At 38.5% G+C, this 15830-nt stretch overlaps 1 protein-coding gene across 1 annotated transcript; it reads left to right on the top strand.

Moving 5' to 3' along the window:
- The first annotated feature begins 3700 nt into the window (after nucleotides 1-3700).
- LOC139709916 (uncharacterized) lies at nucleotides 3701-14887 on the top strand. The gene is made up of 7 exons (XM_071621875.1): nucleotides 3701-3766; nucleotides 4518-4633; nucleotides 6807-6859; nucleotides 8656-8878; nucleotides 9434-9611; nucleotides 10311-10556; nucleotides 14677-14887. The coding sequence occupies exons 1-7, from the start codon at nucleotides 3701-3703 to the stop codon at nucleotides 14737-14739; spliced, it is 945 nt and encodes a 314-aa protein (XP_071477976.1). The 3' UTR covers nucleotides 14740-14887.
- The last annotated feature ends 943 nt before the right edge of the window (nucleotides 14888-15830 follow it).

A 15830-nucleotide genomic window follows, 5' to 3' on the forward strand; every position in this document is an offset into this window, starting at 1 on the left:
GTACTGAATCTTTTCTTCCCCTCACTTCATCTAAAAATTTCTGTACAATCATGACATTCAAGCACGTTACTCTATAGTATGTATCAAACTAGATATATCGCTACGGCGACTGATATGCCTCCGCCATAATGCATGGTTCTCCTAATAGGTCTATAGTACAATGTCTTGACAATGTGTGATGACAGTTTCACACAATTGGCAAAATATTAAAATGACAGGTTTGACACAAATGTGCTGAATGTTCACTTTCCTAGCACTAGGTTCAATTGGATGAATGATTAAAATGTCAGAGTGCAGGTATTTGGGGAACTGATGATTTTTATTTGACTTTTGACCCTGTTATAAGTTTATGCATTGAGTAATTTTTCAAGGTATTGAGAAAAAGTATAATTTCAGAATCAAATGGGAAAGTAGCATTATCTAAACCTGGCCTTTGACCTTTGACCTCACAGTTCCAAAGAGAATCACTGTTAGGTTGAACATGCATAAATATGTACGTTTCATGACGATACCTTGAGTTACTTTTGAGATATGGAGGAAAAAGTGCAATTCAGCACTTTCACTTGACCTTTGACCTTTTGGCAAGAAACTTCCCACAGAATATATATTGGGTAATACATGTATACATCAAGTTAAAAAAAAAACAACCTTCATTCATTGCATAAATATAAGGAAAGTAGTGATATTTTGAGGAGTTGACCTTGACCTATGACCCCTTGACCCATGACCCCCAACTTCCCTAGATAATCACTGCCCATCGGTACAAGCATATATACTAAGTTCCATGAAGATACCTTGAACCATTTGCGAGATATCAGAGAAAAACATGAAATTTCAATTTTTTTTTCACAAAATAACCTGTGACCTTTGACCTTTGACCTTTGACCCTGTGACCCTAAAATCCACACAAAGTATTATCCCCCAAGGATATACCCTCATACCAAGTTTGATGTAAAACCACCACACGGTTCTTGAGATATCGACAAAAACAAAACGGGACGGACGGACGTACGGACGTACGGACGGACGGACGGACGGACGGACGGACGGACGGACGGACGGACGACCCGAAAACATAATGCCTCCGGCCACTTCGTTGCGGAGGCATAAAAAGTACCAAGTACATGAACAACACAAGTGTACAGCTCTCGCGGTTTGTTTCACGCCTTTTCCTGAATAATTGCATTTCCCTTACGACATACAGGAAACACTCTTGACAAAGATTTTCTATTCTGACAATTTGACTACCACATACTTTCATTTTGTTTTAATAGAATATACAACAGTACTATATTAGGTGTATTCAGTACTGCACTTACTCTAATGGGATACAATTCACTGAACTACATGTACAAACCTGTATGGTTCATTGTATGCTTGCCTTTAAAAAAAAAAAAAAGATAAATTCACTGCACAGTACGCATGTCTACTGGTACTGAAAAACGCAGCATGTAAATATGTCAATGAGATTTCCACATTCTCATAGACAGGATTCAAACTCTGTGAACCCTCAATATAAAAAACAAACAAACAAAAAATGAACATGAAATCTCAGATGATTACACACTGGCAGATGCACTCCACAAAAAATAACACTTTGGTGGCAAAAACAATTTTGATTTTGGTCACAGTAGGGAATAACTTAAAAGTCATTACCAGCCCACAAATAAAAAGTTAAACAAGGCTAAAACCGAGAAGTAAATGAACAAACTCCTCCTAAGATTCCACAAAACATATCAAACAAAATAAAGAAACTACCACAAACAAAGCTGGCTGTAACAAAAAATGGATAATTAAACAATAATTTCCTGTCAGAAGTTACGCAAAGTTTCAATAATTTTTATGGTGTCAACAACTCAAAGACAGCCTGAATGAATACCGCATTTTTTATTTTTATCTTGATGTCATTCTACTGCGTAGGCAGCCTAGGCATGATCTTCTTGAGATGTATATTAGGAAAGACTGATAAATGCAGAAAGTTTTGCAGTGAGAAGCATTGTAGATACTCTATCATGATAAACATAGATTCTAATGTCATATTACAAACCCATCTTTCCCTGACTATCATCAGCAATATATACATAGTACACCAGAACGGAAATAAGATCGGAAAAATAAAATTTTCTCTACACACACCTGATTAACATCGTGACTCTGTGTTGTCATTTACCACTGATAGTATAGAACTTTGTATTCATGCAATGTAAAGAATAACTATGTCTAGTCTGCGCTGTGTGCAATGAATTTTGTTCTCTATAGCAAGGACTTGCATTTTGTCTACAATCTTTCTATTTTGTCGACGTGTGACAGTGACAGAAACTACCAGCGATTTTGTAGTATGCTACAAGATAGAGGAGGCCTCCCGATCAACTCAACACACTACGAGTTACGCGAAAATGGAGCTACACTGTAGGTGCCCTAGGGGATGGTGTCGTACCTGGTGACATAGCTTCGGCGATACGACCTCGAGTAGATGAACAGTGCAAACGACCACTTCCAGGTCATGAAGACCCACACTGCGGCCAGGTAGTATCCCTTGTCGTTGCCTTTCACCGGCATCAGATCTAGAGAGAGAAACAAAACTTTGATGGTGAGCGTATAATTAGTGCTGGCACAAGAGTACCACTTCATACCATTGTGACATTGATTTTTACAGTGATAACAAAGTTTTCGTATGCCTGCATAACCAGATTTTGGCTCTAATTATGAACACATCTATGCATATAAAGAAATGTGAGGAATAATGCATTAATAACATGATTTCAGTTGGGTAACAAAGAAAATGTGAAATGTTAATCAAAAATGTTTACCGGAAGTACAACAATCCCAGAGCTTACCTGATCATGGTTGCTATCAAAAGACATTTTTTATAACGGATTATCGATAATTGACAAATGAAGTCACAGCAGTATCCACCAATCTACAGTGAATCAATTGCAGCTTGTTCGAAAAAATGATTGGCGGGGCACGACTGATCATACATAATGTTCTCCCTACCTACAACTGAACTGGGAAGGTGCTGCAAGAATATACATTGTGTGCTACAATCAAACTTATTTTTCACATTTGATCTCAAAATATTTCAAAACAACTCAATATCCCAGGGCAAAGTGCATCAGCCAGACAAATGTCTAGGTAGACCCTTTTGACGCATTGCAAGCCAATTCCGAATGGTGGAAAATGAATTTTGAGGCAGAGTCCTTCTGAGAACTGTTTTGGCTTTGAATAGAACATGTACCATGGGATTGGTATGTACAGCAACTATTCGCAAACTGACAGACATTCAGACACTAGCTTGTCATTCCTGACAAGGTTTAATGCTTTCTAAATCAAAATATTAATATTCCTTGTTATACAATTTGTATAAGCATTTCCTGTAAGACCCCTGTTACACATACGATAAAGCTGACCCAAGGCCGACCCTAGTTATGTGTATTAAGCAGTCACACAAAACTTGGGCTGACTCCACTTTAGGCCATCTGTGGAGGTGGTCTGAGGCCAGCCCTGCTTGTACAAGGCGCGAGGTTGGCTTTCAGAGCTGTGATTGACTGGTCTTATGATCTTCTGCAGTGGTTATGCACTCAATAGTATTATGTCAAAACTAAATACCGGCCGAAATGATTGTTAATACTGACAGGGCGCTCCTACGGCAGAGGCTAGAAAGGTGACGCGAGGGCTGCTAATGTTGTAAACAGGGTCCATGAGAAGTGCTGTTGCTCGAGCCGGCCTGAAGTTCATGTGTAAACAGTTCTCAAAGCAGCCTAAGGTTGGCCTCAGGCCACCTTTCGTGTGTAACAGGGGTCTGCACTGAATATACATTGTACAGTGTACCTACACATTTGTACCTGATATTTGAAATCAGGAAGATATGAGGATAGGGAACAGAGCACAGGATATCATACAAATAATACACATCATCCAACAGATCAGTAAGGCATTGGTAAAAATCATCGACACAAGATATTGTACCTGTGGAACAGTCTAACACGCCAGAGGTGATAGCTGAGGGCATTTGGACTGTTACAAAGGCACATAGTGTGGGTTAATATACTAATGACTGAAGAAAATGATATGTAGTATACCGGTATTTTATGAAATGATACAGCACATCCTTGTCATCAAAATTATTTCACATGTAGGCATAATAAGTTCTGCGGCAGCCATTTATGTATGTAAATATTAAAAACAATGAAATCTTGCTCAGTCACCATTACGACATGAAAGTGCTACGTGTATTTAATGACCGGTCATCATGCTTTTACGGATGACCGGTCACAGGCAAAAGTATATGTTAGGCAAAATAAATGCCTGGTCATGTTTACGCTCTCAACTAATCATGCGATTACGATCTGCTTCATCATTTAACAACTGTAATTACCACTGAACTAAAAGCAAAAGCATGGTTCATGAGAATTTTTGTATATATTGAATGCACTGCAGATATATTCATCACCAAGTGATCAGTGGATGTGCATCCTAGTACATGGAGCTTTACCTTGACCTCTGACTGCACCCAGAACTACGTACGTCACCAGAGCAATGAGGGCGCCAAACTGCACTGTGAAGCCGAGGATGATAAAGAACTTAAGGCGGTATACCCAGAGGTCACGCTGCCCTCGCAGATGTTGAATGTGTACGGCTAACGTCAGGAAGGCAAAAAATCCTGATAGAGAGTGAGAGAGTGGAGCAAAAGAGAGAGAGAGAGAGAGAAAGGTGACCAAGTATACATAAGATGAGCATTCGAATAATAACCATGGCCGATCATTCTGCAGGCTGCTTAGAGGTTGAATGGTACCATTTTTTTCTTTTGGTTTTTTGTTTTGTTTTCACAGATGGACAAGGTCTACGGACCTGTGCAGTTTGAGGAACTTGAAATACAAATCTGATGTTTACTACCAAGTCTGTGATATCCCCAACAAAACATTGTGACAGAGAATACATGTATATAGTTTTAGAGTCTAGCAATAATTCTTACTTAATTTGACATGAATGCTCATGACAATGAGGACATTCTATTGGTACAAAAATTTGTCTTTTATTGGCTGGGGTTAGGATAAATGATGTAACACTTACAGACTGGTATTTCACTATGACATTAATATACCATCTCAATGTCAGGCAGCCCTCTCATGAAATGTATGGGTGGAGAGTCACTAATTGAAACCAATTCATGGTTTCATTTTCATCTTACTCTAGGAGCTGTCTGGGACAAGGTACTGTAGTAAATAGTACTCATAGTACTCATATAAATATTAATCAGCAATACATCATGTTGAGGTATAATGTCAAGAAGAATTAATGCTTGGAATCACAAGGTTTTTACTGTCAACAAGCAAGAGCAAAAATCACAGTTTTTTAAAAAATCAGTCTTTTTTCAAACTCTATTTTACTCCACTGGCTTGCAAGTTTTGGATAAGCATGCAGTTTTCAGCAACTTGTTGAGGTTTTTTGTACTATTAAACAAGATATGTATAGACTGTGGAAAGTTGTGTGGATGAACATTAATTTAAAGGAACACAACACACAAAATTTCTAGGAACTGTAGACAGTACATCTATAGTTTTACACATTCCAGTACTATACCTGGCTACGTTCAGGACTGTAATATAAGTTTGCATAGAAAAGTCGTGATCAGGATCAAATGTCTTGACTCTAGGATATGTTTTTTCCAGGAATTAGAACCTCTATCAAATATCTACGGTATATATGGTATCTAAATTTGGCAGCAATGTCTTATGGGCCCTCAATACTGTAGGCCATTAAAATGCTACGTGAATAGGGTGAATGTTTTTCATTATCATTTGTGAGCCAGGTACAAGTTTAGGGGACCTTATAGTTAATAACCAACACGTACCTTACTTCAACGAGCATGATATGCCAGATCAGCAACAGGCTGCTAAAAGACATTGTGACGTCTTTTGCAAATTGCTCGACAAATCACCCTACATAAACACTGAATCGATTGTTGTTGTTTTTTTTTTCGAGGGGGGGGGGGGAGGGTTCATTTTTTTTATCTTTTTATTTTTTAGTGGGGTGAAGCAATGACAAAATAACTCATGCACATACAGCTAATTAGGCCCTACATAACTCCAGCAGGATTTGAACCCATCACCTCCAGATGACTGGATTGGTATCTTATCCACTACCCTAGCTAGATCACCAAGCTTCCACCCAACAACTAGCCAGTGCAGTTGTGCTGGTTCTAATCCTTATGTTTGTAGCATGCAGCAGGTACATATGTACTGCGTAATTATCCAAAGTAGTGAATTTGATGAATTTGAACATCATGACATTATTATTAAATTTAAAAAAAATCAGTAACATAAGCCGCCCATAATTTGACCATAAAGGCCATCAAAAATCTTCCAGTATCTTTGGTAAGGTATCAAAAGAGGTCAAACCTTGGTGCTGTTTTTCTGTTTTTATCTCCGCCAAGGGAGGAGGTTATGTTTTTGTTACCGTTGGTTTGTTTGTTAGTTCGTTAGTTTGTCCGTGTGCAAAATAACTCAAAAAGCAGTTAACGGATTGGGATGAAACTTGAAGGAAAGGTTGAGAATGACACAAGTAACAAACGATTAACTTTTGGTAATGATCCGAGAATTTTGGGGGAATTTATGAAGGATTTTTTTTTTTTTTTTTTGGCAGGTAGGGTCAATGAACTTGGGAGTTCAGGCTGCACGTATTTCAGGTTTGCCTGCGCGCACTAAAGTGCGTGCTCTAGTATCTGCTGGGGGGAGGCGCGCCGTGCAGCTGAAGGCTTATGACGTAACAAAGGCTTCTATATTTGGAAATCTGGCGACTTTTAGCACTGATGTTGTGTGTACGAATGATATCTCTATGGAAGAACAAGATCAGTGTAATACTAATGGTGGAAATAAGCTTCATGCTTGGCGGAGGTCTGCACTCTCAGAGTGCTTTTCTACTTTATGCATTTGTTTTAGATGTTTACTTCCGACACACAAGAGCTTAACAAACAAGTTAACTTAAATATTCATACAGAACACTGGAAACTATAAATGTTACCAAATGACAAGATATTTGAACCAAGTTTAAAAGAACCTCTCTCACGTTTTTGTAGAGAGCGCAAGCTATAAGGTCTAGAAAAGAACTAGTAAATTTAAGCATATCTAGTAACACACACCACAGGTCGGGAATTGCTTGGGCAAGTACAAGGTTTATTATGAGGGATCTCTGTGTGTGCCGGATCAATGACAAGGAAGTAAACTACTAATATATGTAACCGTTAGACCAGATGGGATGTAGAATATGTTTGTTTGGCTGAGGCTGAGCTGACTTTAATTTTGGGCATACATTTTTTTTTTTTCCGGCATGTCATTTACCACTAGCTAAACCCCAGAGAGCGATGTGTAAATTGAAGAACTCGGCAACAGCAATGAAGCAGATGAATACGGCTAGCCCGACGATGACTCCAGTAGCAGCGAAGGCAATTCGACACCTCATCCATTTCATTCCCGGATCATCCATTATTATTATGCAATCGGCCGCTTGCGTTGATGACAGAGAATCCTTCACGCACAGCACATAGAAACACACGCACACGTCCAAACGAATAGGGACGGCAGTGCACAGTGTTGAGCCGCAATCACTGCACTGCGATACTGTAGGATCACGGTCTATCAGTAAATGTAAGGCAATTGTGCTCGTGTATTGTAGAACAAAGAAAGAACCCTCTTCCTGATTTAATGCTGCCGGTTAAAATACATTCATAGATCCTTTCGCTGAGACCAAATCAAGTGCCGTAGAAAAAATCTGTATCGTGATGTGGTAACATGAGACACGGTTGTCGGAGAAAAATAGAAATATCAATAAAACAAAAACAATAAATACATCTATGATGTAAATACGCCCTCTAACGTCCAGCTCCAAATCGTGTAGTCTACGATTGCTTTCTGCAGCGAGAATTATGATCTTTAGATGATATTTTTGAAATTCAATTTGAATTCGTAAGTACCCAGTTCGTATGAATTTGTATGGTCGTCCATTTGGCTATCATTATTTGATATTGACAGTGATTATTCATGCTGACTGACGTGGACCTGCATCTACGCGACTTCATTTTTCTAGTTGAGTCCCGCGTATTCATATTTTGGTTAGTTACAGGATATTGCATCAAATTGTGCATTTGTAGCATTCATTCGGATACGTAGTACCGGTAAATTTTACCTCATACACAATTTGTTGTATCATGACATCATCTAAATCAGCGTCAGTTTTACAATTACATATCATTCATGAAAGCTTGCACTGACTGTAAAGAGACTAAATTAGCAGGAAAAATGTGTGTTTTATGTTGTGTTTTGGTTTTGGTAGTAAAGTCAATTTCGATTCAGCATCTGAATTCTAGGTACGGTACATACACTATCCATATTGTCCATTAGAGTATTAATCACAGGGTTCTATTTTCATATTGTCAGACATGTTTCAGAAACATTTTTCATTTGACATTTGAAATTTTCTTGCATAGAATTACTGTCTGCTTTTTTAGTTTTATACTCTAATTTTATGTCCTAACATGTTTGTTTGGTGTGCATTTCTACATGATTACCTGTTTGTTTGCTTGTCTTTGTCTTCTTCCGTTCATGTGTCATTCAAAAAGAATGGAAGAAGATGCAATTGCTGGGAAAGGTCACCCACATATAGGTCAACTACCAGATGAAATCTTTTTGTACATCATCATCCCCATGCTACCGATGCCTGACTTGTGCACAGTGAGGGCTGTGTGTAGGGAGTGGCATTCTCTGGTCAATGCCTACTTTGCTCGTCTCAAGATTCTTGATCTCACTCCCTGGAATGTCCTCATCACGCCAGAATTTCTTCAGTGCATTCTAGAGCAAGCATCTACACTTAGAGATTTAAGGTGAGTTTGAGGATTCTATATACAGAATGTCTCCACAGTGTTTTGCTGGCTACCTTTAATGAGGCAAGTCCTCTTACATGTATGACAACCTCTAATGCTCCCTGTCCTCCATAGTTCTTTTCACTTCTTCATCCTTGTCTCTATTCCACTTCCATTCACTGAAGAGTCTGAAAGTGCTATGAGGATGACAACACTTTGGAAAGGCCCCATATAGAGTAAAAGGTAGTAATAATAATAATCATCATCATCATCATCATCATCATCTCATCATCACCGTCAACATCATCATCACCATCATCATCATCATCATCACCATCATCATTATATTATAGTATTACTATCAATATTATTATCATTTTTATTGTTATCATCATTATTATTATCATCAATAGTGGTAGTAGTAGTAGTGGTTGCATTACCCTTGTACTGTTATCATTACCATTGTCATCAATTTTCTCATCTCTTGGTATCTACATGAGACAGGATCTGTGAGATGAAATCAGGTTCAAGAAGACTTTCCAGACATGTTTATGCATTTCACATTGTTCTGTGCAGACTGGATAATTGCTGGAAGGCTGTAACAGACGACACAATGAGTACTGCAGCCGAGAGATGCCGGGAGGTTCGCAGTGCATCTTTCTTGAAGTGTGGGAAGTTGACGGAGAAGGCAGTGATAAAGATGGCCAAATGCTGGAAGCATCTGGAAGAGCTAGACCTCAGTAGCTGTTTTGGGGTAGGCCATCAGCCTGCATGTACTATTCGGTTTATCTAGCTATCTATTTTTTTTTTTTTACGTTTTAATACATGCAGTGAATAGGCCTACCTTATTATTATGTGATATATATGTATTAATCTATACTTCTGGCTTTCAAAAGACTGGAGAAACTGATCGATCTATAAGTCTAAGATCTAAACTTGCTTGACTCTACGCAGTGCTGGCTGTCAAGTATATAGATTCAGTGTCTCATCCATCAACCATACTGTGTTTTGTTTGTGTGTTCGTTGTTTGTCTGTTTATGTGTTTGTTTTGGGGGGTTCTTTAGTATTTCACAAACCCTTGATGTGAATTAGGCCTTTCAAAGCCATTATAGATATTGAAGCAAATTAGATGTTTGTAATACTTATGATATATAAACCTTGCAGGTGTATACAGTGTGTGTAAGTTTGGTTCTTCTGCAAATGTCTTTTGCATAGCTGAAACATACTCTGTAGTGTGAGATGCCAGAATTGATTCTATGATATCGCTAATAATGATGACAATTATGACAAAGGCAATGTAATTATTGTAAGGATGAAGATGATGATGATAATTCTATGATAATAGCATAGATTATCTCAGTAGGCAATGTGACCATATGGCATATACCAGTTTTGATACATAGATACATCCATTCTTGCTGTTTCTCAATTGATGCTGTCTTCTCTTCTAAAGATTACTGATGAAGCCGTGTGTGGACTGGCAGAGGAGGCTGCGTCACTGAAAGAACTCTACGTGGGGAGTGTTTACGGGGTGACTGACTATGGTGTCAGTCAGCTTGCGTACAAATGTCCATCGCTGGAACTCCTCGATGTTAGTTACTGCCACCGAGTCAGCAATGCTGGCCTCCAGGCATTCCTTGTTGAGAACGACGGGGGATGTCCATCGCTTAAGCACCTCAGGATAAAGAACTGCCACAAGGTGGGTGTAGTAGGGACACACTATCATCACATAGCACAGAGCCTCTGCTCTAGACACATGATAGCAGTCATGTTGGTGCCCTCTCTACATGTTTGCCAGAGACATTGCTTTTTATCTTTTCCTTCCTAGTCACTTGTTTATCTGTCCATCAGTCCTTCTAGACTGTTATATTTGTAGGGATAGGATAGTATGAACATCTTTAAAGTAAAACATAGTTTGCATATGACTGCAGAAACTGTCAATTTTTGCTGTAGGCCGAATTGTAAAATGGAGACATATGCATAAGAAATACATGTATGTGTGAAATTATGCTGTGATAATACAATTTCAGTTGCATAACAACGAAAATGCAAGATTTTCCCCAAAAGGGTATGCTGTAAGTACTGCAATCTTTAAAAGAACATACCCAATCGTAGATGCTACAATGTATGTGATTTTTTGTGATTGATAACCTCGATTAAAATCAATTGGACCATGATAGCAGTATCGATTGCGTGAGAGGGGATTGCTTGTGCAGCTTGTTAAATAGCTGCATGCAATTCACTACTAATTAGGGTACATTTCATTCATCATAGTACTAGTAATGTTCTACCAACCCACTACTGAACTGAGAGGGTGCTTTTGGTTTGCAATGGTAAGTCGGGTACACCGACTTTAATTATTCCACACTTTTGATCTCAAAATACTCCAAAACAACTTATTATCCTGGCATATTACAACAGCCAGACAAGTTTCTTGGTAGAGCCTTTTGATATCTTGCAAGCAAAATGATGGAATATGACTTTTGAGCATTTTGAGCAATTTTGAGAATCATGATTTTGAAAGTGATGTTTTAGCTGTAACTATTGGATCTTTGGTGATAAAGCAAAGTTGTGGTAAATAAGCATGACTAAATTGAGAAAAATATGTTCAAATTTTGCAATTTCATCTTCATTCAATAAAGCAGGAACATTTTTTTGATTGATTTCACACATGATCACAGCAAACCAAAGGGGTTTGTTCATTTTGTATGTGACAAATTCTGCTTTTTATGTAAGTTAGAGGTTAAAAATTACATATTCCATCAACTTGATATGGACATATGTTAAGGTAGTAATTATTCCCCCTGCTTTCTGAAAGCAGTTGGTCAAGTGCTCTTTCATTACTGTAGAAAAGTGAAAGCATGTTGAATTTTCTTTATATTTTCTTTATGTTGTTGTCCACACATAATGTCATAAACTCAAGTAGTCTCCTTATCCAGTGGTTCCAATACCATAACTTTATAAATTCATAACTTTTGCATCGATGGTCCAATTTTCCTTACACTTTCACTGATATGTTCTACTAATGTTGCTGCTTTCACTCAATCCACATTTCTCTTTGGGTTATAGTTTCCTTTAAACATTTTGCTGCATACAAAGTAATGACAGAACTGGTACGATGCATAAACTAATCGTAGATTTGGCAAGATATGATGAAGGCAAGAATGGCAAAGAACACTTCATGCCTTTGTTTCATGCTGCATTGTGTTTTATATCGTACACTCTTCATCCATTGTATATTTGAAATGGATTTTAGAAGATTTTTTTGTTGTTGTTATAAACATTGTACAGTACACTCTCGTTATAACAAGTTAAATGCAGATATTACATAATTTTGTAACAATGAAGTAGGAATTCAGGTTCTAAAATTATTATCTATATATGTATATCTTTGGACAGCTATGGGTTCCTGAGATTTCATTATAATGGGAGTCACCTGTAGGCCTATTAGTTACAAAGTGTATAATAATCCATTACTGATATGTCAGTTAACAGCATCTATTCCCTTGTTGTCCCCGCCGAACGAGTTCGAGCAGGGGACTATGAAACGGGCTCCGTACGTGTGTGTGTCCGTGTGTCCGTCCGTCCGTCCGTCCGTCTGTCTGTCTGTGCGTCCGTGTGTGATCAAAATGTTCAATTTGCTACTTCTCTGTCATTTATGAGCCAATTTTGATTCTGTTTGCTTTATATGATAGCACTACATGGGAGCTTTGAAACTTCTACACAGAATTTCAGTTGTGACCTTTGACCTTGACCTTTGACCTATATTGTACATTTTGCTTCAAAATGCTACTCCTTCCCAGAGACTCCAACTCTCCCGTTGTCGACGGGAGATCTCCCGCCGAAAGCCTATTTTTGCAGAATCTCTCGTTCTCCCGCTGAAGATTTGATTTCTCCCTGTGTCTCCCGGTGGAAAGGATTTCTTACTTATTGCTATCGTATGTTGAAAAACTTAGCTTTAGATAGCACCAGAGAACATCTAGAACCTAGGAACTTCGCGGTTCGCACACATCAACTTGGAGTCTCCCGTTTGCTTGGGGTTTCGGGCGGGAGAATCTCCAGATCAGAAGGTGCTTGGGGTTGGAGTCTCTGCCTTCGCCATTTCTAACCCGATTACGATTCCGTTTGCTTTATGTGATGGCACTAGGTGAGGGCTTCAAAACTTCTACACAGAATTTTGACCTTTGACTTCTTTGACCTTTGACCTTGATTTTTGACCTATATTGTACATTGGCTACAAAATGCTACTCCTTCGCCATTTCTAACCCGATTTCGATTCCGTTTGCTTTATGTGATGGCACTAGGTGAGGGCTTCAAAACTTCTACACAGAATTTTGACCTTTGACTTCTTTGACCTTTGACCTTGATTTTTGACCTATATTGTACATTTTGCTACAAAATGCTACTCCTTCGCTATTTCTAACCCGATTTCGATTCCGTTTGCTTTATGTGATGGCACTAGGTGAGGGCTTCAAAATTTCTACACAGAATTTTGACCTTTGACTTCTTTGACCTTTGACCTTGAATTTTGACCTATATTGTACATTGGCTACAAAATGCTACTCCTTCGCCATTTCTAACCCGATTTCGATTCCGTTTGCTTTATGTGATGGCACTAGGTGAGGGCTTCAAAACTTCTACACAGAATTTTGACCTTTGACTTCTTTGACCTTTGACCTTGATTTTTGACCTATATTGTACATTTTGCTACAAAATGCTACTCCTTCGCCATTTCTAACCCGATTTCGATTCCGTTTTCTTTATGTGATGGCACTAGGTGAGGGCTTCAAAACTTCTACACAGAATTTTGACCTTTGACTTCTTTGACCTTTGACCTTGAATTTTGACCTGCATTGTACATTTTGCTACAAAATGCTACTCCTTTGCCATTTCTAACCCAATTTCATTTCCGTTTGCTTTATGTGATGGCACTACAGTCTGTAGGTGAGGGCTTCAAAACTTCTACACAGAATTTTGACCCTTGACTTCTTTGACCTTTGACCTTGATTTTTGACCTATATTGTACATTAGCTACAAAATGCTCCTCCTTTGCCATTTCTAACCCGATTTCGATTCCGTTTTCTTTATGTGATGGCACTAGGTGAGGGCTTCAAAACTTCTTCACAGAATTTTGACCTTTGACCTTGATTTTTGACCTATATTGTACATTGGCTACAAAATGCTACTCCTTCGCCATTTCTAACCCGATTTCGATTCCATTTGCTTTTTGTGATGGCACTAGGTGAGGGCTTCAAAACTTCTACACAGAATTTTGACCTTTGACTTCTTTGACCTTTGACCTTGATTTTTGACCTATATTGTACATTGGCTACAAAATGCTACTCCTTCGCTATTTCTAACCCGATTTCGATTCCGTTTGCTTTTTGTGATGGCACTAGGTGAAGGCTTCAAAACTTCTACACAGAATTTTGACCTTTGACTTCTTTGACCTTTGACCTTGATTTTTTACCGATGTTGTACATTTTGCTACTAAATGCTACTTCCGGCGGGGACATATTTTACGCACCGCGTAATTTCTACTTTTCCTTGTTTGATTTTGATTTGATTTGATTTGATTTATTCACAAAATGCATATAACACACAAATATACACATAGTTTGTACATGGAATATGTCATTATACATTTTGTGTGGATTGTCATAAGCTGTAAAAAGCTTGACTGGGATGTCCAGTAGATATGTCTCACACATAATTATGTATTGAAACATTATACGATAAAGAAATGTATTATGCACGTTTAATAGATTTCGGATTTCATAGTTAAATTATTCACTCCTCTTTGTTTTCTGTTAAATCAGGTGAATGCAGTCATGATAGGAAAGCTCATCAAGGCTGGTGTCCAAGTCAATAATATGTTCTGATGCACAAGTCTGGCTGCATTCAGGGAGTAAATCAGCAACATATGGACAAGAGAAAGCGTAGGTCATGTGGTGCTACACACCTGTGTGTAGGATGTACTGCCATGACAACCATCGAGAAGGGACACAGTGGAACACTCTGGAGCAGTCTGAATGAATGGAAGGGTGAAAATGAGGTGAGGCAATCAAAATGCGATGGATGGCGCCGTTCATTATAAAGACACTCACAGCTCACCTTCCCGGCTGGAATGCCAGAGGGACTCATAGCTGTCGGATGTTGTGTATGTGAGTAAGCCTTTTCCTCTTCTCCAAGAAGCCACACTGTCTGTCCTTGGAACGGACATTCAGTACAACATAACAATCGTGGTTGTATGTGTTGGAGAGGCACAACTTATGCTCATGGTAGCAATCTCACTTCATGTCAGTGAAATAGTGGAATTAATACACAGTGACAAGACATACCAGCTTCAAGTGTATGAATGAGTGTATTGCCTGGTGGCTCTAACTCCTAAATAGTACTTGATGAATCATGTCCGTGAAATGCAATGGTCCTGATGGTCCTGATGAGAAAATGTTTCTCATTCTTAAAGACCTTAACACTGTAACAAAGCAAGTGCAGACTTGGAAGTGGTTATATTTTTAACCTACATTTATGACTATAGACCCATTGCAGGTATGTTGATCTTAAAGAATCATTATGTGGCACAGCTGGACTGTATCCATTGACACTGCTTGCAAATTCTTCTGAAGTGAGTTCAAGACTGATAGAAATTAATCATCAGTTTGAACTGTAGATACCTAAACTAGTAATAAACAAACCTAAAGAGATTGTATCTCCAGAATTATGTGTATCTTATTTTCCCCCAGTGTGTCTTCATTCATTTCATAATATGAATCATGACCTGAGAAAGGAAGTGCCTAATGAAACATTGCCTAATGAAACATTGTGATTGTTTATACAGCTGTATGTGATTATTTGCTCTCTTTTTTTTTTTTTTTTGGGGGGGGGGGGGGGGAGGGGGGTTTGTATTATGATGTATCAATATGAATGCTACACCTGTACAAAAATTGCATTTTTGTCAAATTTTATGTTC

Source organism: Diadema antillarum, unplaced genomic scaffold (assembly GCF_040938485.1).
Source record: "Diadema antillarum isolate AM-2024a unplaced genomic scaffold, OU_Dant_1.0 scf00000038, whole genome shotgun sequence".
Taxonomy (NCBI): Eukaryota; Metazoa; Echinodermata; class Echinoidea; order Diadematoida; family Diadematidae; genus Diadema; species Diadema antillarum.

Coding starts and splice junctions, on each gene's coding strand:
- LOC139709916 (XM_071621875.1), top strand. CDS start 3,701: ATGAGAAGTGCTGTTGCTCGAGCCGGCCTGAAGTTCATGTGTAAACAG. Junction 6,860..8,655: donor GGAAGAACAAGATCAGTGTA/ATACTAATGGTG, acceptor AAGGTCACCCAC/ATATAGGTCAACTACCAGAT. Junction 9,612..10,310: donor ACCTCAGTAGCTGTTTTGGG/GTAGGCCATCAG, acceptor TCTCTTCTAAAG/ATTACTGATGAAGCCGTGTG.